Source organism: Sebastes umbrosus, chromosome 16, assembly GCF_015220745.1.
Source record: "Sebastes umbrosus isolate fSebUmb1 chromosome 16, fSebUmb1.pri, whole genome shotgun sequence".
NCBI lineage: Eukaryota > Metazoa > Chordata > Actinopteri > Perciformes > Sebastidae > Sebastes > Sebastes umbrosus.
In genome coordinates this window covers 20,181,543-20,207,527 of record NC_051284.1, presented here as the reverse complement: position 1 = coordinate 20,207,527, position 25,985 = coordinate 20,181,543, and the positions used below count along the sequence as shown (strand labels likewise).

Genomic DNA, 25,985 nt, shown 5'->3' with positions numbered 1-25,985 from the left:
CCAGGGCAGCCAGGATTAGGGCTGCAGCTAACGATTATTTTCATTATCCATTAATGTGTAGATTACTTTTTGTTAATTGAGCACACGTTTACTCTATAAAAAATGTCAGAAATTAAGAAAAATCCCCGCTGCCATCCTGAGTCCACGGTGAATTGTTTTGTCCGACCAACAGTCCAAACAAAACACAAAGATTTTCAATGATATAAAACATAGAAAAGTAGGAGATCCATCATTTTAAGAGGTTAAAAATGTGCTTGATAAATAACTAAATAAACTTATTTACTCAATCAGCTTCTTACTATGAGTAATGGGGTCTTACACATAAACACAAAATAGTGTGCCAAAGTCAGAGCAGTTGTTGTTATTTGAAAGAGATTTCTGTATTTGTGTTTTTGTTTTTGGTGCTTCTATGAAGTATAATAATGTCACATATTTCTGTACACCAATCAGAATTTCAATTGAATTCTGATAAAGTAGATTAGCATCATCTGGACTGAGTTTTTGAGTGTTAAACTCTTAATAAATAATACCAAAACATTTTACTTTGAGTGTTGCCTATTAGTCATGAATATTTAAAGGTGCAGTGTGTAGGATTTGGCGGCATCTTGCGGTGAAGTTGCACATTGCAACCAACTGAAACGTCTCCCTTGTGCCAAGTGTGTAGGAGAACTACGGTGGCCGACGCAAAAACACGTAGGACTCTCTAGAGCTAGTGTTTTGTTTGTCCGTTCTGGGCTACCGTAGAAACAGTGCCAGTTCCTTATGTAGATATAAACGTCTCATTCTAAAGTAACGACAACACAACGATTCATATTTTCAGGTGAGTTTACATTAAAGAGAGCATACTTATTAATAATATATTCCATTTCTGCCAAAAAATCCCCCTAAATGCTCCACAGTGTTCCTTTAATGTTATTGAAAACAAACAATTTCAGGACTAGTCTGGATTTATCCCGACAATGTTCAGGAGTAGAGTTACGCAGTCTAACTCTCAAACCTTGAATGACCCATTTCACCTGAACTTCTGTTAAAATGTATCAAATATTTCCTGACATTGCACCTCTCCATCACATGATGGCTAGCCTGCCCTCAGTTCCCTTGATTACAACTGCTGGGAAGTGTTGTTGACGAGAGTATCGGAGCATTCGAGTGCTCCTGGAGGGTCTTCGGGAGGATAAATCACTCCGGCAGCAATTAGACTTCCCTGAGTGCTTCCTACATACCTGTAACTTCACAGGCACAGCAGGCCCGATGTCAAAGATCGTGAGGGTTATGCACCGAACAAGATGAATGGTAGTGGAACAGTATATTCATGTGCCATCCTCTTACACATAAGAGCTCTATAATCTTGAAGTGTTGCACCCTTCTAAACCAGTTCTACTTCATGTACAGATCTAAAGGTTGGGGCATTATCACTCCTTGCTTAATGATACAGAAATGTCTGCTTTACCTGTTCATCGACTGAGAGCTAAGGCCTGCGGGTGTTAAATGCAGAACAGAACTCGCCAAGGATAGAATATCTCAGGGCTGTGTACTGGCAAGAATCTGTTGATACGATAAGTATCATAATACAGGGGTAACGATTCAATATATTGCGATTAGGACTGTTAAAGTTAACGCGATAATAACGCGTTAACGCAAATTTGTTTTAACGCCACTAATTTCTCTAACGCATTAACGCAAATTGGGATTTTTAGGTTTTAGTGGGCTCAGTTTTAAAGCTAGAGTGAAGGTTGGTGAAAGGTGAGGGTTTCTGGACAATATTTGTCATTGATTTGTATTGTGAATTGACTTCCAGTGATAAATATATATATTTATATATACAGTATATATACTTGCATAAAGCAAGCATATGTGCCCACTCCCATGTTGAGAAGAGTATAAAATACTTAGCAAATCTCTCTTTAAGGTACATTTTAAACAGATAAAAAATGATAAACTATGGACAATCATGCGATTAATCGCGATTAAATGGTTTAATTGATTGACAGCCCTAACTGCATATATTGCGATACTGTAAGCAAGGTGATATATTAAGATTTTTTGTATCTAATCTCAGGAAAACTGTCATGGTATAAAGAACACAACAGCAATACACCATTTTCAGAATAGGCAAAAATAACACATTTATACTGCATGCAAATAACTGCATGTGATTATCATAAAGTAGGCATGTCTGTAAAGGGGAGACTCATTGGTACCCATAGAACCCATTTTCATTCAAATATCTTGAGGTCAGAGGTCAAGGGACCCCTTTGAAAATGGCCTTGCCAGTTTTTCCTCGACAAAATTTAGCGTAACTTTGGAGCGTTATTTAGTCTTCTTCACGACGAGCTAGTATAACATGGTTGGTACCACTGGATTCCTTAAGATTTTTAGTTTAATATGATGCCAGTATCTTCACTTCACATCTCACTAGCTTTAAAACTGAGCCCGCTACAACCTCCGAAAGATCGAATAGCGGCGAGGCCCAATGATGGGCCGTCGGATATTTAAGAGGTTAATTAAAAATCGGTAGTGCTTTGGAGAATCGATTCAGCGTCACAAAACATAATATCGCGATACTCATGTGTATCGATATTTTTCTTTCACCCCTAGAATATCTGGCTCGCCAGCTGTAGGGCTGCCATAAATGAAAAGCTGTATCACTGTCACGGACACAACACAAAGCAATAAGAAACTGCCGACAGAGCAGTGCATTAAAACATGAATACATGGGGAGATATATGGACACTAATGAAAGAATATTTCATCGCCATCAAGGGTTTATAAAAAGGCCCACCACTCTGCCCACCACGATCCACTAATCTGGATGTAGAGGATTTGCCCAGAGTAAGATGGACAAGGGAAATTAAGGCAGGCACATTTTCACCAGATCATATTGCGATGATTTGTTAATAAAATGCAAAGCGACAGGCTAGATGTGAGACAGCGACTAAAGCGCGCCCGTGATTTAGACTTAATCCGTCATTATCCCGCCTTTGAAGTGACCTCGCTGTGCATGTTCCCACTGTGACCCAGAAGCACACTCACACAGCGTCTTCATTAGCCGGGATGAAACAGAGACACAGCACACCCGACTTTGATGTCCCGTCCTGTCCACGCACACATACAGGACACCTCCTCACACATCACAGATATCCTTATCACTGACTACAGCGAGGCATGGAAAAACATTATGGTTTTTAATCAATTATGGCTCTCACCTTTGGGGCAGCACATTCATTACATATGATAGGAGCAGCTAAGGGACAATATTCCAATTGCGTGCTGAGATTGAAATGAAAGAAATTGTATGGTTAGAGGGGAGACAAAGACTGCAATTTCGCACAGCCGAACATCCCCGGCTGGATTTACATATGCCCACAGAAAAAGGGCCTACACCGCATGTGATTTCACTGATATAATTTATGTGTAACCAGTGATTTATCATCCTTAGATCACTGTGTAGAAATCAAGCGCACATCTCCTAAAGAGGTCTGTGCATGCTGCCAGTAAATGATAGCTGTTATAAAAGTTTATCATGGCAATGAAATGGAACAAATCCATCAAAGAGGCACAGGTCGCCATCATGCAAAAACGGTGCCCAATCAGAGGTAGTTATTTGGTAGGAGGTCGAAAAACATGCAGCACCTGCACGCAACAACACCGGCCTTTGTTAAAAAAAAACAATCACAATTCTAACAGTGTATACTGTAATTGAAAAAGGCATGTTTCATTCAGATAATCTGACTGTTCAAAGAAGCATCCCAGATGTGCTGATAATTAATTATAATGTACTGGCATCAAAAGATGTGCGTACACAGCTCTCCAGTCAGCTATACAGCAGACTAAACAACAATAGAGATCAGTCGATGTTGCTGCAGCTGCAACCCAATATCACGCCAAAGCAATGTAATAGACCCGTCTCATGTCCACCAGAGGATAGCGTGACAGTGTCAAGTTTTGCCTCGCCGACTATGAATATTAGTTAAACCAACAGCCATAGTCCTTACAACCTTAACTAATGTGTTGACAGTTGTGTCCAGTTATCTAACACACCTAATGTAGGCCTATAGCTACATGTTGCAAAATCACTTCATTACTCTACCACAAAGTCTCACTGCATTTGACCATAATATATGCAGGTTGTGCAACAAACTGGCAACCACTTGTTGTGAAGTGAATGCAACGGAACGGAGGAGGGAGAATGTGACATTTAGTGGCTGAATATTAGCAATATTGTCAATTGCACCTTTAAGATACGGTTGTCTGGGCTGAAGTTCTTCTTTTCTAGCAGGAAATTACATTAAAAAAAAAGCTTCCACTTTGGAAAAAAATACATCGAAAATATCCCAACGTACTCATAAATAAATGTCGACAAAATAAATGACTCACTATGTAAATTAATGTATGTATATTGAAGCGTTCCTACGACAAAATGTGTGAACCTTAAAGAAAGAACCCATCTGTGTATTTGGCACACAGTGTACTCCCTTACACAAAAAGGTGTGAGCACCCATGCGGTTAGCTGCACAACACACATGTTTGCTGCTACGGTGTAGGAGTAGATGCCTTTCCCCAGGCAATGGCCCGTCAGGCCAGACAAGCAGGCCGGGTGTTAAAGTGTGAGCCGGGTACACGGAGGAACAACAGGGCCATCTGCCCTGGGAATGCACACATCCATCTTACTAAGGACAAGCCAGTCTGGGAGCAGATAAAGGAAAACAAGGGGGTGCAGAGAGAAACAGGGGGAACAAGAGGAAGCAGTAGTGAGGAAACAGAGAAAAAAAATAATTTGTACACGTGTGTGTGTGTGTGTGTGTGTGTGTGTGCACAGTGTTTGTGGTGGACGGGAGCTGCAAAGGAGCAAAGACAAGGTGACAGAAGGCAGAAGCGAGTGGTTGGTAAGTTATCTAGACTTGTGGCACCATCTGCAGACAGAGAAGGCTGAACAAATTACATAAGTACAACATGAACGTTTTTTTCTCTCATAATACTGTGATTATTAGCAGGTGTACAAAAGCCTTAAAGGTCCCATATTATGCTCATTTTCAGGTTCAAATTTGTATTATATGTTTCTATTTGAACATGTTTACATGCTGTAATGTTCAAAAAACTCTTTATTTTCCTCATGCTATCTGCATGAATATGCCTGTATTTACCCTCTTACTGAAATGCTCCGTTTTAGCACATTTCAACAGAATTGCAATGGAATTGTGTTGCTAGGCAACAGCTTGGGTCTATGTTTTCTTCCTGTCAGCTGATGTCATTCACATGGGCTGCTTCTGAAATCACATACTATGCACTAAATACTCAATATGTGTACTATCGTTTTTAACATACTTTTGTGTTAATAAACTGCGGTATGTATCTTTTCGGACGCACAAGCCGTAATTTACGTCGTCACTTCCTGAGAGCCTCCTTGCCGGTTAGAGATGTGTAACCGTGGAAACCCATGCTAACCTCATGTGACCAAAACGACGGATTGTGAAAATCAAAGTCTGAACTAGTTTAACACTATATTACGCCTAACAAAGTGAAATCTTACACTTAAATTGAAGCATTATTGATGTCACAGGGCTGTCTGTCAACATCTGTTATGAATGTTGTCTTTACTACCGCATTGAATTGTGGGATATTTATGCCGCTGTAGTGTCCAGCGTTGCATACTGTAATATTTGATCAGAAATAGTATACTATTCACGTACTATTGGTTTCATACTAAGTTTTTAACGTACTAAGTAGCATGCTAGAATAACGGATGCAACCATACACTGCAACAGGAAATACACTGTGACACATTTGGAATATTTACGTTTAAAACTGTGAAATGGTCTATATATTGTATATTTGTGACATCACAAAATTACAGAAATCCTGACAGCTTGTTTAAAGGCAGTTTCTGAGCACGAGCTGTGTATTTCTCCATGGATTGAGCGTTTCGATACTTTCACAGTATTTATATAGCACTTAAACCTGCTTTATAATAAAAAAAGACATGAAAGTCTCACTTTTTACAATGTGGGACCTTTAACACCTACAATAAAAAAAAAATAGTAAGCTGAAACATTACTGAATGAAAGAGCCAAATTTACTTTTAAAACGTATTTTTGCAAAGTAGTACAGATAAAAGGACCCTTATGAGAATCATGTTTTCAATTTAATATTCACACTTCTGTTCATAATTCATTATGTATTTTCAAAAGCAGACTGCAACCCTCTGTTATTTTATCAAGCATGACATCAGGAAGGTCAGACGAGAGGACAGCAGTAAGTCCCTGCTCCCACCGTCATCCCCGCTTCATAACCATCTGGATACGACTGCAAACACTGCAGTCAGCAATCTGGGTGCACTGATATCATGTAGCATTCTCCATTTGTTTTTATTTTTAGACCATTTCCTCATCACTGTATAATCAGTATATATGGTCTCACTGATATAGCACTCGTATTCACTCTCTCTCTCTCTCTCTGACTCCACATTACCTTATCACACTGAGAGCTTTTAGCTGAGCTTCCAGCCATTAGCTTCAGACAGTGGGCAGCTACCAGGCTGGAACAGAGAGAGAGAGAGAGAGAGAGAGAGAGAGAGAGAGAGAGAGGGAGGGAGAGAAAAGTGGCCTCCTGGTGGCTCTGGATGATGTCAGTGGCGCAAAAGTCTTTTTATAACACCACCTGTCCATCTTGCCTGCGAGGAGGCTCAATGCAGGTCTCAAGGCATGTAGAGACCTCTGTATAAAATGACCTTCCACAATTTTCATTTCACTTACACAGCATACAAAAGTTCATAGGCACTTTTGTCCAATTCAGGCTGTGACTGTGAGTGCCCTATAAAGGTTCCATAACAGCCACTATGTGCCATTGAGCAAGGCACCGAACTGGAAACCGCTCAACTTTACAAAAGCAGCCCAATAAAGGTTGAGGGAAAAAAATTCAATTCACCTATGTATTGAGTTTTTATGATTTTGAAATAGATTTTTTAATGCCAGAATCGATTTGCTTCATTTGAGTCTATGTGGAGGTAGAAGGAAGTTACCGCTTTAATTGTTGTAGTCTGAGTAACGTGACGTCATATCCGTTCCATATCCGTCAAAAAACAAAACAAACCACAGCCGGCCGAAACAAGAAAATAGCAAACGGAGGAGGGTCCGCGTGGATACAAGCTGTACTCTCACATTTTAAATCCAAAGTGGTAAACACTACACATGCAGTAAAGTATGGAAACACTTTGGGTTTCACACATTACCAGGAAAAGCATCATGGCTAAAGCTGCATGCCAACTCTGTCATGGACAGGAAACATTATCGTATTGTAGTAACGTTTGGTGACGTCCGACGCTACAACTGTAGAACACCCATATGCTGAACATTTATGTTAAATGCATTCAAACGGCCCCGATGGAGCTGACCATGGATGTATAAAGAGAACGGAGCTGACAGTAAGAGCTAGCGACAGACTTGGTGAAGTTAGCGGAAGTATACATGTGTGACTACGTCCGGTTTTCAAAATAAGGTGTTAACAAAAGGTATAAACAAAATCCATATATGGAAATAAGATTGATTGGATTATATTCACCAGAAGTATAAAACATTACACGTCCCTTATAAATTAAAAAGAAAATAACACTAATTTGTGAGGGAAATGTCTTTTTTCTTTGATTTTTGGGTTGCTGGAAAAAAAAATAATAAATAATTCCTGACAATGACTGAAATATTTGACTTCAGTACATCTCTGACTACATACATTGCTGAAAATCAAACATTTTTACTGTATCAATTTAGATATTTTCCAAAGTAAAAGTCCCTAGAAGTGTATGATTCAACTTTTTCCCATGGTCTAGTGTTAAAAAAGTTAACAAAAATTGCAATAAATCGTAATATTGAATCGCAATACATATTGAATCGGCACCCAAATATCGTGATAGTATCGAATCGGGAGATAGGTGTATCGTCCCAGCCCTACTGCCCAATAGCTTGTATATATTAAAGAGGTGTTTGCGGTTAATTTACCTGGATAAAGATTTAAAAGGAAATGTGTTCTGTACATACTGTACTATACATCAACTGTTATACTGAGTGCTATAAAGTAAAGCTGCCCACTATAATCCATCATTTATAATCACTGCAATCATATCACAGCAAGAGCGCAGAATTAGTATGTGCCCATTATTTCCAGACAGGTTTGTGGACCCCCTGACTGAAACGGACCTGAAACACTTTAGCTTCAAGCCTCCTCTCGGAGCAGAATAGCTGATTTGACATCACGTTGAGAACAATTGCTCGGCTGCTTACTGAAGCGTTTGAGCCGGTCAGAGTGCCCGCCGCCGTGTGAGACGACTGACGTGTTATTGACAGATGGCCGGGCTCCTGCCCTCCACAGCAGACCTCAAAACCAAACAACTACTGGTGATCCTCCTCACATCGATCCCAATCAATTATTCACATATTTTGTGCCGGCTTGCGAAAAGCAGCCTCGACGCAGCGCTAGACCGTCATGCATTTTGTAGGAGGGAGCCCAGCTATTACCCTGCGTTTGATCCTACAGTTGCGGTGAACTAACTTTCGCACTGTCACAGCGTGACACAGAGCTGCGATTAAGTGGGTCAACGATTCTTATTGTCTGCATTACAGCCATTAGCTTTTATGGAAGAATACATCACGTGCGGCAGTTCTATATTTGAAGTAACATGCAGAGAGGCCTATTTTATTCATTTGCAAATTTCCTTTCGACACCAAACCGAGGTCAAGCCTTAAACTTTTCTGCATACTAAGTGCACTTGAACTGAATACATAACTAGGGAGGGAATATATTTTGTGTGGGCGCCTCAGTTATGGTACATGCTGGAGAGGAAGAAGCGGCAGTAGCAATAGTACTGTAGTTACACAAGCAGCTGTGGCTTTGGCAGTACTTGAGGGAGATCTAGTTTATTATTCCTTGTTTAGTTAGCCTCTCTGGACTTTTTTCCTTGAAGTGTTTCATATGAAGTATAAAGTAAAGCACCACTACACTGTGTTTAATACGAGGTGCTTTGGTTTGCTTTAGTACATACCATCACACGCTCTCCTCCTCTCGCTCATGTTGCACAGAAAATATTAAAGCTGTGCCCCGAGGTCAACGGCAACAGCCCTCATTCCACCCATCGCTGTGCCCTTGTGTTCTTCGCAGCCACCACTACGAGAGGCGATGATTCATTCTTTTGATCCACTCCAATATCATTAAGTTATTAGTTGATTTCAGTGGATTTAATCAGCATAGTAATTCCTCTCCGTGGGAAGATAAGTCTCTCTCAAGAGCAGTTACGCCGCTCACTATGCCTGCTGATTAGACACAAGCCCCCCCCAAAATAATTCATCAGAAAACTGCAAAAAATAATTTATCAAAAGTGCTTCTCACAAAACCCGCTCAGGACCTTTGCTTCTTAATAATTAAACTCCGCAATTAGGCATCTTACCATGCACTCAGTGTGAGGCTCCATGTAATATTCATAACCATACATAATTATGCAATATATTCACTGAAATAAGAGGCCATATATTCACGGTGGGGCTGTCAAGAGGCAAGACATTTTTATTTGGTTTATAACACTGTTTCATCTTATACATGAGCAGCTGGCTTCTGGAGACAGAAGAGAACGAGGACGTCTGGTCCTTAGCAGTCTGATACTGTATTCTGCCTCGTAGAGGAAGGAGAAAGAGAGAGATAAGCACTGATGCTCTCACCATGGGAACCGCCAATATCAAAGTCTATCTGCTGGACACAATAAAGATATACCTTAGTGGTATAATACATTGACCATAGTCAACACAACACGCAGGGAGAAAAGAAGAGGCATTAAATTAAAATGGAGTCGAGACGGGGTGCTGTCTCGGGATGTATTGTATGATAAATTATACATAATGCTCATCCCAGCATGGCGAAGAACTATAGAAAAATAGTCCCGAAGCCCTTGATGGTGCCTGAAGCAAATAAGCAACAGCAGCGGTCTACAGTGGACACACTGTGGACAGGGTTTCGCTTTCATCTCGAGACGCGGTTCAAAGCCGCGGGCTGCTCGCAGAACAAACTGGCAATCAAAGCTAATGTGTAACTGGGCAGTGGTGCACTTCACAGAGCCCGTCGCGTCGAGTGCGGCCGAGATCACACACATACACAGACGGACGCCTCCTCTCACATCACAATGCCTGATTTTCGACGTCTTTGGAACTTATTATTTTTCACCATGTAAATGTGGAACTTATTGCTGTTGGGGAGCCGCTGTCTTTTCTGAAGGCCCTTTCATGACACGTGTATGATGAATGAGAAGAAAAGCATACAACTTCACCGCCGTTAACAAAGGCTCTCATTCTTCCCTCAGCGAGAGCCATCCCCCAAGGATACCATCCGCTTTACAAGGATGGGCGACTGAAGCGGAGGATAAATATGTATTCTGTATCATAAGATGCATTGTAGTGGACTAACATCCATAGATGTCGTAAATACCATGAAGCTCTTTGTGGAGGGATTTCATAAGCACTTAATATCCGCACCAAGCATCTGTAATGCTCACAAGTAGATACACTAATAACATGCAACATGCTATATCCCCATATGGTTGATGTATATGGAGCACTACTACAGTCTGCATTGTGTTCTTTGTATGAGATTACAAGTTAAATCAATGCGATTTCTACTTATATTAGTTGTATAGTACATACCTTTTGAGTTAATGTCACGCAGATCAAAGCAATGAATGTTAATGTTTCACTTTCTCTGCAAAAAAGACAAGATAAAAAGAAAATTTTATGTATATGTATAGACATTCAAGAGTCAAACCATCCTCTAAAGACTTCTCACACAAAGCCATTGTGTTTTTCTGTCCCCGTCGTACGCCGCACTGCAAAACAATGACCTTTTAGGGTATGACACAATTTTACTGTCGGTATAATACAGATGTGATTAACATAAATAAGACTTAAAGTCAAATAGGCGTAAAGGTCGTCACTCAGGACTAGTCCCGGGTCCGCGAGGTGATTTACAACAACTTAATTTGACTGTGCGGAGTAATTTATCTGTGACAGAGCAAGCCATGCAACTCTCCGCATGTCTCGCCGCACGTGTCGGCGACAATACGCCATGACTACACACATCTCATATCTACCCAATCAGTCAAGATGCTTTACAACTTCTGTCAGGGGCCCTAACAGTTCTCGTAAATTACAAGGCCATTGTACGTGGTTGCCAATAACTTCTGAAGGAGAATCTCAGCCAAACTGAACCCGTGTGGTATCTCTCGCTTTTATACGTGGAAGTCAAGATGGAATACCCCTGGTAAAGTATATGAAGGAGGCAAGGGGAAGCGACTTTGATGGTAGATTTGCTTTTGGAAAAAGAGGCCTCCTATTTTTCCTTTCAAGGATAAAAACTGGCCCAGATATTGACATTTTGATGCAAAGCAGGTGGCAGGCGGGTTTGATTCTGTTAGAGATCACTTGCATTTCCTTTCACATCCCACTTCCCTCCACTACGGCTCCTGTTAAAGCTTTGCATCTGTGTCATCTGCAGATCCACTGTGACAGCTCGGGAATGTGAAGCATGAATGATGCAGAACCATTCATAAACAGCGACAACAATATCATGTGATAGGGACAGAAAAACGAGTAGGTCTGGAAGTCTGTGAGCAATAATGTGCTGTGATTTATTTCAAATGCCCCCTGTAGTGTCCATTGATATTCTGCGGGGAAATCATAGCCAGCGGTAGATTGTATGAGGCTGCATCTCAACCTCTAGTGCCATCAATATGAGGATAATTGAAAGAGAATGCATGTACATACGTAAAAATCATGCACACGTGTGTGTGAGGGAAAACACCTGCTGTGAAGTGCTGTCTGTTAGGTAACTCTGTGCATATGTGCCTGTACAGTACATGTGTGCGTGCATGGATGACAACGTGAGTGAGGTGGGGAGCCCTGCTGTTAGCGCAGGATGCAGTGATTTTCCTGGTGTCACACTGACAGGGCGAAGCTCAGATTGAAGGGCAGACAGTGATAACCACGTGCAGGGATTCGCATCCCGCTCCATTTAGTCACCTTTGGAATTTTCCCAAGGAACAATTGAGGATGCCTCACTGCCAAAGCCTATGTTTTGTAAGCAATTACAATGAAATTGCCTGAACCAGCTGAAAGGCATATTCCCCCCCCCAACAAAGGAGAATGTCAAGTTCACATCATTGCTTTGGCTTGTATTTTAACACCGTTATCTTTTCCCCCCCATAATCAAACGTGTATAGCACTTATTTTGTGTTTTGTCAGATGTGTTCGTCTCTAGATCAATCGAATAAAAGTCAGACCATGCAATTCTACTTAGAATAAGAAGTCGTGGAGGGAGGGGGGTAAAAATGGATTTTCATAGTAACAAGGTACATATACCTCTCATTCTGTCTGAGTGGTTCCAAATTACAAACGACATGGGAAATATAAAGAGCGGTGAATAATCCCAGGCTCTCAGCGTGGCACACCTTGATGTGCAGGTGCCTTTAATACAAGAATAAGTCATCTGAGATTGGGGAGGCAAAAGAACGCACTCAACCAGATGGTCTCCATAAACCATGGCGTAAAGCTCTCCCAGATGTTGAGAGGTGGTTGCAGATCCGGTGACATGCAATGTGAGGGAGGAACTGGTAATGCAGAGTGTATTAGTGGTCTCTTTATGGGTGCATTAGGTGCTGCGGAGGGGAACGCGGGGGCCGCCGCCGCCGCTGCCGGTGAGCTACTACCAGGCTTTATGCTTTGATGAACCTACCCTTGAGAAAGCGGGACACCCGTGACCGTATTCTGCCGAGCCTAGAAGACACCTCCCTCTCTTTAGCCTCCTGGAAAACATAAATCAGTTTCTCATATCATCATCTAGTCATATTCAATGCATATGCAGCTCTAATCGGTAAATCTGTCAGCTTTCTCCCCTTTTAGTGATATATCAGATTCGTAATACTCTCCCACATATGCAGTAAATCTCTGACAAAGCCTATGTTTCTTAAAAATTCAAAGACGAGGCTGCATGAAGCGGAGAACTTCACTTGAAAGCGGATACGGAAAGTGGAGTAGCAGCAGCTCGGTTTAGGATGTCTCTGTACTAGAAGCTTCAGTGCATTCCAAAGTGTCATCTCTCTCTCTTTACCACTAAACAGTGGCCCAGACAGGAAACCAGAATAAATTTCCCCAGTTCATTGTCCCCGCTGAGGACTAGCAGAACATCTCAGTCTGATTAATGGCTGTACACTGTCTAATGAACAGTAATTGAATGGTATAATGCAGTAGGTCCTTAAAAGCCCAGAGGAGTCGTCTTCCTCTGCCTTGCTCTCTGGAAATGCAAGGCGGTGACATTGTCTAGAGTTGATTATAGTTGACCTTGCATGGAGAGAATAAGGCCTTTGAAATGGCTAGCCTAAGCTTGGGGGAATAGGAGCACGAAAAAACAGCTGAAAGACAAATGAAATGGACTCGCATTGGAAAAGGAAAGGAATGGATCAATGCAGCGCTCAATAACCATTCGATTTTTTATCACAAAATTCTTAAGAAGAGGAAGACAATTGATCAAACATCCCTAGTCGTATTGGCATTTCTAACAATATTAATTAAGAAAAAATGCTTAGCTCACTGGTTGATAAATCAGCCAATATTGTTAAATCAAAACAAATGATAGTTGTAAACACAATGCCGCACCAGTGAGTACAAATCTACCCTTGTCCACATTTCCTCAAAGTGTATGACATCCACAACATAGACGGAGTCCCCCCCTCATGAAATCAATCAACTCCTTAACAGAGTGCACTCTAAAGGAAAAGCCAACCTTCAGAAAGCCCAACAAAAGTCAGTCAAGTGATTATAAGAAAAGCTTTGATAAATGTGCATCAGGCTCCGGCCCGCCATCCTTCGCTCTCTTCCACTGAGATAGCCTGCCTTCACTCCCAGCGGACATCTCCACTTGGCAGAGATGCTGAATCTCGTTATTCTTTATTTGGCCCGGACCACACAGGTCAATATCGCGCGCACACAACTGCCTCACCGGTGTACTGTCTGTAAATGTATTCACTATTTAAATTCAATGCAATAAATCATTTAAAGCTCGGGCTGAAAATGTAATCATGTAATTGAATTTGGTCATCAATATCCACTATATACATGCACATATATGCGGAGTGTACACGGGGCATTTCGCGAGCACGTTTGAGCGCCGGAGTGGGAGGAAATCTGTCCGGACTCAGCTCGAAGTATGAGTCATAGGCGGTGCGGTTATCCCTCATTATTATTCACAGCCCTCTAAATGATGTGGTTGCCGACAAACGAGACAGCGACAGTCTGTTTGGCCTCAAAGGGGAAATAGGAGAGTATGCATCAATGATGGTGAGACTTTAAGTTTGGTAAGTCGCACCTGCGGCATCGTTATTTCTGGTCTGATGACAACTTTTATGAATATGCTGGAAACATGAATGAACATAAAACTAAATTGCTACAAAGCAAAATTTAAGTAAAAAAAAAAAAAGTAGTGTTCTGATGAAACAAAAGTTTCTTTTACGGAATCTAGTGCAACTTTCCATAGTTTAGGGTTAAAAGGCTTCCTCAAACTGATACAATCTGGACAATAACTGGGTTTAACTGCTTTACATCGAATTCCCACGAGGCAGCGGCGAAGTGCGGCACTCATGGGTAGGCGTATTCATGTGTTTCAGGCGAGAAGACATTTTTCTCTGGCCGCACTTCGCCGTTAAAAGGTTAACTTTCCCCAACTTTTGTTTGGCCGCACTTTGCCGCAGAATCAAACAGCCGCAGCTCGCTGAGCTCAGGAGCAGCCGCCCAAAGACAACGTATGGCAGGTCGCCGCAGGCCGCACTTCGACACTGATCTGGTGTGAATTCGGCGTAAGATGCGTCCTGGTATGAGGTTTTCAACATTCGAGCCTGCAACAAATATCCTACCTTCTCCTTATGTCAGTCTGCGTTAGCTGACAAATCAAAAACTGCTTGGAGGAGATGATTATTGCAAAAAGTAGCTGAGTCTGTACCAGGGATTATTATTATTATTTTCCATTATCTAATGGTCTTCCCCTGCAATCCATAGCCAATCTGAATCAGCAACATTCCTGTATGACTAAAAGTGATAAGTAATGAATTAGGCTATTGATGAGGTCTTTAGCCAGGGTCATAACTGGCCCCCAGAAGTCAATAATTACCCCGATAAGAATATCTTTATTGCAAAAGTGCATGCGGCAGCAAAACCATCACCACACCAAAACATTCCCCCATGGTGTAATTGCCACTGCTTGAAATTATAGTTTTCATTAAAACAAAATGTTCAAGGTTATTGATTGCTTAAATAAGACTCAATATCTTCTCATTCCAAAGCCGAAAGAAATTGCTTGGAATAGTAATATCACCCAACTATTGTGTGCATTCATCACAGTTATGCCGCTTCATACTGCTGTCCCTTGAGGATTATTAGAGCAAAATAAGTGTATTTAAATGAGTGTAATTTCTGGGAACCACAGATCCGTGCAAAAACATCTGTATACACAGCTCAGCCCTACTTCATCACTGTGAAAGTACACAATCACCATAGCAGAGGGCGGACATCAAATACAACCACATACTGTTATGGGGCTCTAGTCTAATCACAAATGCACACTTGTATGTATTTTTTAAGCTGCTGTGATACATGGAGTATCTGTGGCTACAGCTAAGCTCTATAAACTCTATAATACTACATAAAGATGTACCTTAGGCCCAGGTGTCTTTAATCCTGTGTCTCCAGTTCTGTGCCCTGCGCCTGTGTCTCCTTGGCCTGAAGAAAGACTGCGCTGGTAAATTCACACAATACACAGAGAGAACCATGGAGACAGAAACACAGGTTACACACAAATAAGACAAAAGTACAGTTGCTGGAAGCAGGTCTATGTGACGCTCTTGTAATTATGGAAATGCTGATCACCATAATTACTGGTTAGACCATTTTATGTGACCTAATCCTGAAGTAAATGAAAAACAAAGTAAAAATGAGCTAAACGTGAAATAGTAACTGCATGAAACTCATAATAAGTGGGTACTTACATCCTTCCTGGAACCTGCAGACAAAGACCTCTGCAGACACAAGCTGTCTGAATCATGGAGCGAGGCCTTGCAGGGACTCGCAAAACAACTCCCGTCCTCGTACTCCTCGTCTACTATCTTGGCCTCAACCTGCAGCGAGGGAGAAAACAAGATCCCCCTTGGCTTACACTGTTCTGTACTGCTGTATTGATTTTTGCTAAATATTTATATATTTATGCAACTTGTTCTGAGTGTTTGTGAGTCTTATTCTGAGCAGAGAATGATGTACTAGAAGTCTATTCTCAATTCTTTTCGAAGCTGGAAAACACAGAAAGGTGAAGCTGTCTTCACCGACAAGAAGCTCTAAAATTATTATTAAATTAGGAGCATATATCTAACTTAAAGGGATAGTTTGGGTGTTTTGAAGTGGGGTTGTATAAGGTACTTATCCATAGTGGGTGTATTACCTACAGTAGATGATGGTCGGCGTGCCCCCAGCATCGAGAAACAGACAGGAGCAATGGAGCAGAGCAAAGCAATGCAGTGCTGTGGACGGGGACAGCAGAAAAACGGATTTTGGCCACCAGAGAGAGCATAGATAAGTTTCACTTTCAGTTTAGTTCCCCGTCGGAAAGGAGAAGGAAAGGGCTGTCTGACGGCAAGATAAAGGGATAAAATATTCTAAATATAACGTACACTTAAACAGATGTCGATATTTTTACATGAGCCTCTCCTTAGGCGGCTAAAACGCGTCTTTCTGCCGTCCCCGTCCACAGCACTGTATTGCTTTGTTACAGTGCTGGTGCTCCTGTCTGTTTCTTCAAACTGGGGGCACACCAACCGTCACCTACTGTAAGTAATACACCTACTATGGATAAGTACATCATACAACCCTGCTTCAAAACACGCAAACTATCCCTTTAAATGGACTCAGCACATGGCCAGATGGCCTATGTTTATCTATGGTGATGTTGATAATAGTGATTTTAGACTGGAATCAATCCTAACTTCCTGTCAGATAAATAGCTAGTTCAAGCTATTCAAAGATTCTATGCTAAAGACCTCATCGGGTTGCAGTGCTGCATGGGGTTGTGCTGTACCTGATCAATGGGCAGGTCCACCTTCAACTGGCGGTCGTCCTGCACCTCCGCCGCTCCTGCCATCTCGCTTCTTTTGTTTCGTGCATTGAACACGCTGCCCTCTGAGGAAAAAGTGATTAATCACAATTACCTCATCGGCTGGCAGTCGCCGTCTCATTCTTCTGCACACTCATTCTCTCCCCCTCTATGCCCCTCCATCCCTCACTGCCCCTCTCCCTTCGCCTCTCCTGTTCAACTTCACAAGAGATCAATGTTGCTGTCAAGCCATTTATTTATTCAGAGTGGTCCCACAGACGGAAAGGGCCACAGAAAGCCACAGCTGCCCTGCCACAAATATGGCCAGCCAGCGTGAACTTTTGGTCCAGGGTTAGTTCCTGGCAGTGACAGGTTGCTCTTGATGCATATGGGGAATATACGGCAACGTCACACTGTTTTTTCCTTGTAAACAAACTCCTTTTTGTCTGTGGCTGCTGGACGGGGTAGAATGTGAATAATTAAACACACTATTGAGCTCGAATCTACTTCAATAGCCTTAAGTAATTTCATTTAAATAATAAATAACAAAGCGTGGTAGATTAATCCATGATAAGACAAAGGAACAACATATAGGAAAATGTATGTGGTTAAGAGGCAATTACACAGCTACAAAACACAAACTTCATAATGTTTTTCAGGCATTCCACTTTTGAATCTCTTTCTAAACTCGCTCCAGTTAGGGAAAGGCAAAATGATGGAAGAAAGCTGGTGCCAAAAGCTCTGATCCTGTACCAGATGATGCTTGTGAACACTACTCACAGCTTTATGCCTGTATGAAGGGGTTTTAAGAGGTGATTTGAAGACTTTTTAACTCTTGGGCCTTTAGTAATGTGTTCTGTGGGAGGAAACCGTTACTGTAGGTGTGATCACGTGTCCAAATTGTGGCCAGGGAGCTGCACTCTGGCTTAGCTACAAACAACAGCATCATCATGAGCACATAACATATCCTCATACGGTTCATATGATATCTTACGAAAAGTTATTCCTCATATTCTGTGTGTTTTGTCCAGCAACACATGACGCACGCACGTGTCAATTTCCGCTTCAGTCTTTTCAAAATAAACTTCCGTCTTCACGGGAAACAACTTGGTTAAGTTTAGGCAACAAAACTACTTAAAGCTTGTTCACACTACGCATCTGGCTGTCTTGTGATCGGGAGTCTTGAAGTCATTGTGGTTTTCACACTACATGGCTGACCGGCTACAGGGGGTCACACACACTATAGGATCTTTCACCAGGAGGAATCCCCAATTAGGTCTCTGAGTCCAAACTACATTTTGTCACGAATACACACAAGAAATACACGGTAAATCAATGTGATACCATATGCAAGACATATTCTGTCGTTGGCACATGTTCACACAATAGCCTGTTTCTACCGGTTTCCACACTCTTTTACTATTTATTCCTCTAGGTGCAACAACAACTTTGCTCCTTGTTGCAAATGCAACACATACAGTAAGTTCCTATTGTTACAGGCGACCCCTCCTCCCCCAGGTTTACCCTCAACCCGTGCTCTCATTGGCTGTAGCTAGTGGCCGGAGTCTCCGACAGGTCCAGATATTTAGCACGCTAGATATCTGGAATGTGTCTGCGAGGCGCCTTTGAGAAGTTCATATATGACGCTTGAACGCTGACGTGCAAGCGGCGAGCCAACGCCGATTTGCCTCCAATCTGGGGCTTTTGTCTGGGAGCTCCAAAAACTGTCGAGGAGCGGAAAATCAGGGCGAAAGTTGTGTAGTGTGAACTAGACTTTAGTTAGGTTTATGAAAAGATCGACTTGGTTAAGTTTAGGCAATTTAAAACTACTAAATCAATGCTGACTTCTGGTTTCACACGGGGTACAAACACCAGTCTGCTAGGCGACCCGACCTTCTCCCCACATGCCCGTTTGCTCGTCACTCTCTATACTCCTGGTTCACGATTACGTGGATTATAAACAAACTGATTTTGTGGGATATACACGAATTACAGTGCATTACTTTTCGTAGGTATAGCTACAAACAGTGTATGAGAACAGCCTGGAGCACAACAGGATCATCAAACAAACATATGACAGGATGGCAGGTTTCAAATTATGACAGTTATTAGCCCATCTACGCCATCGTATCATGTCATGTTATATGTGGTACAGTACAGGATGAGCCACTGTATCACTGTGCACAGATGGTAAAACAAACACCCATGAAAACATCAACTTCTGAATAATTGGATAGAGGAAAGCAAACACACATTTACAGTATATTAATGATAAACACAGTATCACTTTTATGTTCAAACCCATCAATCCAAAGGACTATTTTGTCACTTTTATGATCTTTCGTCAGCGTTATGTGTGATTAATAACTTATTACCATGTTGATCCCCACATCAGGAGAAAATTAGAGCATTTTGTTTTCCCCCCACATAGTTAACAAGGCTTTCTGGATACATATTCAACAAAATGGCCTGATTGAATTCATCTATGATTTAAGCCCCCTTGACGGTGTTTGAAGTCTTGTTCTGTTTAATATTCACAGGAAAGACTGGTGTTTCTTTCAAAGAGCAGGGAGCCGGGCTCTGTTTGGACTTAAAAAGAACAGGTTGAGAATCCAAAGAAAGCTCCTTCACTTGCCAAAATGTTTTCTCTCTGTGCTCCCAACACACACATATCTCCTCACATATACATACAGAGGAATGCATCATGGTGCAAACGCCTACATGTGTGGCCAAATGTAGTCCTACACACACACACATACTGTACCCAAACACACGCATATACATAAACATTTGTCTTTAAAAGCCAACAGGATTCTTCATATCGTCGATGTGAGAAAGGAGGTGTTGGAGGGAAAAACACACTATGAGGAGGACGGGGGGGCGGGTGGAGAGAGATATTTCTATAGAATTGCTCTGCTTACCCCCCGTCGAGAAGAGAACTGGGTTTCTGGACACCTGCCTCTGTTGTTTGGTTCTCTCCGGTTTGGCTTGTTTCTTCATCTGGCCCCTGGCTGTGTGCTCAAGGTCCTCTCCAAAGCCTGTGTGAGCAAACTACATGAAGAGACGAAAGAGAGGACAAAACAGGGGCACAGATTAACGTGTATTCCCTCAGATTTATCTGTGATTTATCGACTTTTTTTGCTGTTGTTTTGTAAAGAGGAGTAAGAAGAAAAAAGACAAAACACATCGGGGGCGAAACTTGTTTCTCCTTCTCTTTTCCAACGCTTTTTTTTTTTACATTTTCCATTGACCTCAATTTTTCATGAGCTGATATGCTTTGTAGCTCCCCCGTGACTCCTACTGTATTGAATTCATCTGGTTCCAATACATCCCGTGCACAACCTATCAATCACTGGGGAGCGTGGCAAACTAATCATTTATTGATGAAATGGGGCAGCCATGAATTTCTAACTGCATTTGTCTTATTTATCAAGCCAGATCAAACAATGAAAATCCAAACAAGCTTAAAGGGAAAGGGAGGGAGTCGTAGGGAATAACTTATTCTTCAGCAGTAGACAGCAGAAGGTTATTGATGGAGAGGGGAGGGGAAAAAAAAAAGAGGCTTGGGACTTAGTTGCATGGTGGGAGAGTGAAGGAGCGAGAGAGGAAGAGAGAGAGGGAGCAGTGGGGAGAGTTCAGAGTGATGTTCAGACAGCAGGGTACACATCTGAATTAATGCTTCCACAAAAGGCAATTTTCTCCTCACAGGCTCCTCATCCCCTCTGTAGGTAGCAAGGTGAGGTATGTCTCCCTTACAGAGACACCGACACAGAGAGCAGGATAGAGCAGACTTAATGTTTCTTTTCAGCTACAGTGCTCTTTACTGCAGCTGCCTGGCTGGATCCCTGGGCTGGCTCGGGGGATAGTGTAGTGATCTCAGGCTTCCACCAGAATACACTTCTGGCAATGGTGTTTGCAAGCTCACTAACATGGCCTCTGGGGAGTAGCAGCGTTGTTTCTTCACTTGTTTGCTTTCTTTAATGCAGACAGAGGCAAAGTCTGTTGATATTCTTTTGAATTTCTGCAGCCCGTTGGTGGGCCGAGGGAGAAAAATAAAACAACAAAAGAGAGAGTGAAGTTTGCCTGGTATATTCAGCGAAAGGAGAGTTGAAACAGAGTTCACACTCCGTCGCCGCAGTGTCCACGTAACCGCACGAGATCAAAGACAGAGGAGCAGCGGCACTGTCGCAGTGGTGAGCTGCTAATTCGGTTTCGTAACCTCAATTCGTCTGCGAGTGATGTGAGACGACTTCCAAGTTCAAAATACATCTGGGCAATCAAAAATTGAATGGCTTGTTTTTTCCGTGTTTACAGCCCGGTGGTGAGATGTAAATAGATTTTATTTAAATCAACAAAGTTAAATCAAGACTGTCTCACTCGGGGAGGGGAAAGCAGAGGACGAGGGGCGCCGCATGCGGAGCCGGGAGAGTACAGTACAAGCAGCAGCAGCGCAACTGGAAACGCGGCGGTGGAAAAGCTGAGGTCATCTCGCCGCTCGTTCTGCATTACATATCTACAGTACTGTGTCCTGTGGGAGCAGAGTGTGTATCAGGAGGCCCCAGAGAAAGAGAGAGAGAGACCAAGAGAGAGTGCTAGAGTTAGTGTGAAGGGGGCTCAGGGGGGCCGAGCAGCAAATATAATCTGTGGCCCTCTCAAGTGGCAGAGAACAGGAGTCAACGAGAGGACATGGTGATATGATAGCCAGGGGAAAACGGGGGTCCCAACCAATTGGACCGACCAGCCTCCAGCCATACTGGCTGTGATATCAGTAGGAGCCACTCCCAGGGCCGGTTCCTCAATGAGCAGACATGCTGGCAGCAGCGAGAGGGTATAGTTTTCCACGGGGCATTGCTACTTCCCCTCACCAATGACATCATCCAGAAACAGCGGAGAAATGGAGAGCAGCAGCAAGTCATCGCTGATGTCAGGGAGTGCAGCTATTAAAAGGTTTAGTCAGCCGTTTTCACAGGATGCTTCGTGTGAAGTACATGTGAAGCGCAATTGCACTGCCCATTATTATCACTGTAATATGAAAAGCACTTTGCTTTGATGCACATCATTATTCTCTTTTTTCCCTTTGCATTCCTCTCCCCCACCCCCTATTAATCTTCTCTTTATGCGACGTCTACCTCAAAAGTTTCTACCTCATCATGTCTGCGAACACCTAACTCAGCATATATGCTCGCTCCCGATGGGGAACACGGTGTGCTGGAGAGTTTCAATATTACACTCTGCAGAACCGTCAGTTTAGACTTCAGCAGTTGCTCTGGACCAGATGTCCCATTCAGCGGCGCAGAAACGCACCGCCGCCGGTGCAGACAGGTTAGGACAGACGCCGTTCCCTGTGCGGCGAGGTTGCGAGAAGCAAGGTTACATTTTACACAGCTTCAGTGGGCATGTTTAAAAGGATCTTTTTTTTACAGGGCGTTTCAAACCAGACTGCTGTTGTTTTGTGAGGTCAAACTGAAATTAATGACGGACATGACCCTATAAATGTATGTGTAATCATCAGTAAGCTAAACAGCCGACAGATCAAGACAGAGTGGGCAATTTTTGTCACATGTATCTTCCCCCATCTGAAAGGTCCTTATTAACTGGTCAAATCATGTTTACAAATTCATGAGGGTTCAGAGACGTGGAGGCAAAGGGAGTAAAATGCGGCAGCATCATGTCCATTGAATAACTAATACTACAATGAGCTGTTGGATGCAAAACACAGCCATAGCTCTGTCTCTGTCTCCACCTCATGGTGCTGTGTGAAATTGCAACGGCTATAATGGTCTTAGCAGTCAGATTTTCCTACCTGAACCTCGAGTTAAGCAAAGTTTGATAACATATGATATCCATATATTGTTTCAGGATTGGATAGATTTTAAAAAGATGAAGAAATTTAACAATTTTCTTAACATATTCTAATATATTACTAATAAATATTCATGGTATTTCTGAATATAATGTAGTCAACCACAGACACAGCTAGAGATGAGGCATTTTTCTCCATCTGAAAAAAAATTGGCACCTGCCACAGTATTGTCATCTTTCATGCTTAGAAAAATCAGATGTCAGACACATCTCTCACAGGAGGCTCCCCCCAACCCCCCATCTCTACCTCAACTTGCTGAGTGGGCATGTTCTCATCTTCACCATGTGATTCCGGTGTTCATCTCGGGCCCACAGCAGCGCAATCCTCATATGGATTCAAAGCACTTCACTGTCTACTTAATCACAATACAAATTGTCCCGGTTCTGGTTTGAATAAGAGATTTTTTTTTTTTTTATTTTCAGTCAGTGAAGTCCCCCTGGTGCATATGATCTGTCTATGAGGCTCACTGCACTTGATCAAGTGGGCCAGCCTTTCTCTGTGGGGATTACCCATCAAAGTGGAAAGCAAAGGTAACTCAATGCCTCCTGCAGACAGTGATTGATGATAGCGCGGTTTCATAACGAATTGCACCCCCACAACAAGTCTCACACACGTGGGAAATGTTAATTGAAATGCTGTGTGTGCAAAGATACGCTTTTCAACTGTGATACAACCAAGGTGTTGCCGCAATAAACCAGAGGGAATTTAGGAGAAAAAAATATAACAACTGAGCATGTCGCCAGAAAGTGAACAAGCAGATGGCAAACTGCACCCAACTCTGAAGCAATAGTACTCACCACGTCCTTTGGATGTCTTGTCTTTCTAATAGCAGGTAGGATGTCTTGGCTGCAGGGGGAAAGGAGGGAAACCAAAACTGACACACATTTTCTCACATCAAAATAGGGATCCAGTGTATATTCAAAATATGTGGTTACAAATTTCGACCACAAATGATAGGTGTCATACCCTTCGATCGTGTTGTTTTCCCTCATTACATCCCTGCAGGGGTCGCAGTGATCATACGGGAGAGCTTTAAACTTTTCTGCACCAACTGCGACATAGTACTGGTTGTTCTCCAGTTCAGTGGGACCGCAGACGGGACGTCCATCTAATGTGCAAAGCCTGGGAACACAGATAAAGAAAGAACACAAATCAAATTAATGTTTTGTGATTGTTTCAACTATAAATAAATGGCAGTGGTTGGGATATTAAAAGGGACATACATATATGTCTCAAGTGTTGTTTGTTTAAGTGGTTAAACTTAATGTTAGCATATTTTTAAGATTCCATCAAAGCAGTGTTTGCCTAACAAGCAGTTTTGGATAAAGTCCTGTGAGCACATCACAACCAGACATGGTCCCAATCACTAATTAATTAGAAAAATCCTTACGCTCTGCTAAATTTTGCTGCATTTAAACTGACTGGAAAGCCTCCACTAATCATATTTCCCCAATCTATATTAGAGCAGCTGATACTCTACAGAGAAACAAGACTCAGTACTGTGACTGGTTAACTGTTCAACTCCAAATTCTTGCAATGTACACCAACAAAAAATAGTTTGATTTATTTCATTTCAAAACATGATGAAGGACATGTCATGATTCATATATTTGACCTATTTTCTTAATAGAGAAAAACTACAGGTTGTACCTTCGCTTTGCCCTCACTGGTAAATGACTAATTTAAAACTATAAGGGTTCATAATGTACTGATGTCGGACATCACCTGTACACAGCACCAGTGCGAAGACGCACTTTCCCCGTCACCATGGCTAAAACATTTTCCCAGCTTCTAAGAGTATACTTTGGGATCCGTATTCGAGCTGGAGCAACCAAGACATCTCCGTTGGTAAAGACACTATGACAGACAGAAAAAAAAGGAGGAAAAAACATTATTTCTTTACTCCATAACACAGCAAAGAACCTGTTCATTTCCCATTCAGGATAACTTTGCATGCAGTTTAAAATCAACACTCACTTGATCGTGCAAGACTCATCGTTGGTTCTCCTCCAGCGAGCTGAAACTACTATTCTGCTGTGAACAACAGGTCGGATCTGAAAAATTCAAAGCTAGGGGTCAGAAAATTAATATAGCCCAGTGGTGAATAAGAAATTTGTTTTGTTTTGTTTTTTTAAGTGCCTGACTCAAACTCTGATATTGTGTGTGATAATAACAGGGCTTTTGAGTTTATTATCACTGTTTGGCTCCAATTATCATACCACTGTAAGGAGCCAGTGTTTAGGCTTCAGCTACCTGCAACTTCCCACTAAAGAAACCTTCATATCATAGTATTGTCACAGACATAATACAGCACCTGAAATAAAGATTCAGTCTTATCATTTTCAGTATAACTGATCATGTATTTTTTTAAAAGTGGTCTTACCTGTTCTTTTTTCTTTTTCTGTGGCTTCTTGGTTGTTATCTCACAATAGCTGGAAGACATCAAATAATAAATAATGTAAATTAATCTAACCCAGGCTTCAGGTGCTAACTTACATCTCTAGATCTGATAATGCAATTTCAAATAAAACACTGGTTTTGCAGCTGAGGATCGCAATAAAAATGCTCTAGACTTTATGCTAGCTAACTAGACTGAATAATTCTAAAGCTAGCACATTAAACCACAGCAGTAGACTGTACGTTAACCCTAAACCAGGGGTCAGCAACCTGCAGCTCTGGAGTCTCATGAGGCTCTTTAGCTCCTCTACAGTGGCTCCATGTGGTTTTATAAAAATGGAAATGAATATCTGTTTTTTTTGTTTACATTTTCATTTTTATTTATCATTGTTGTAGGTCTATGGTACGACAGTACGATGGGATATTAGGGCCACATTGAGGGAAAACAAATAAATCTGAGATTTCGAGAATAAAGTCATAATATTACGAGAAAAAAGTCAAAAGTTCATGAGAAAAAAAGTTGTAATATTATGAGAATAAAGTCACAAGTTTATGAGAATAAAGTCATAAT

At 41.9% G+C, this 25,985-nt stretch overlaps 1 protein-coding gene across 20 annotated transcripts in view; it reads right to left on the bottom strand.

Annotated features, from left to right (window-relative positions):
• LOC119474989 (doublecortin domain-containing protein 2) overlaps window positions 1-25,985 on the bottom strand; it is a 61,103-nt gene that overhangs the window by 33,630 nt on the left and 1,488 nt on the right. The window contains exons 2-13 of one of the 20 annotated variants that reach the window (XR_005203699.1): window positions 25,401-25,449; window positions 24,995-25,071; window positions 24,743-24,874; window positions 23,984-24,139; window positions 23,815-23,863; window positions 20,076-20,205; window positions 17,140-17,240; window positions 16,061-16,189; window positions 15,730-15,805; window positions 12,760-12,829; window positions 10,677-10,731; window positions 9,517-9,729 (exon numbers count right to left, since the gene is read on the bottom strand). Coding sequence is in view for 13 of the 20 variants with exons in the window: in XM_037747399.1 (XP_037603327.1) it covers window positions 10,715-10,731; window positions 12,760-12,829; window positions 15,730-15,810; window positions 16,061-16,189; window positions 17,140-17,240; window positions 20,076-20,205; window positions 23,815-23,863; window positions 23,984-24,139; window positions 24,743-24,874; window positions 24,995-25,071; window positions 25,401-25,449 (991 nt within the window). In the remaining 7 variants the exon portion in view is untranslated. Of the gene's footprint in view, window positions 1-9,516; window positions 9,733-10,676; window positions 10,732-12,759; window positions 12,830-15,729; window positions 15,811-16,060; window positions 16,190-17,139; window positions 17,241-20,075; window positions 20,206-23,814; window positions 23,864-23,983; window positions 24,140-24,742; window positions 24,875-24,994; window positions 25,072-25,400; window positions 25,450-25,985 lie in introns of those variants that run through there. The other 19 variants (XR_005203701.1, XM_037747397.1, XM_037747395.1 and 16 more) reach the window with 19 other exon arrangements.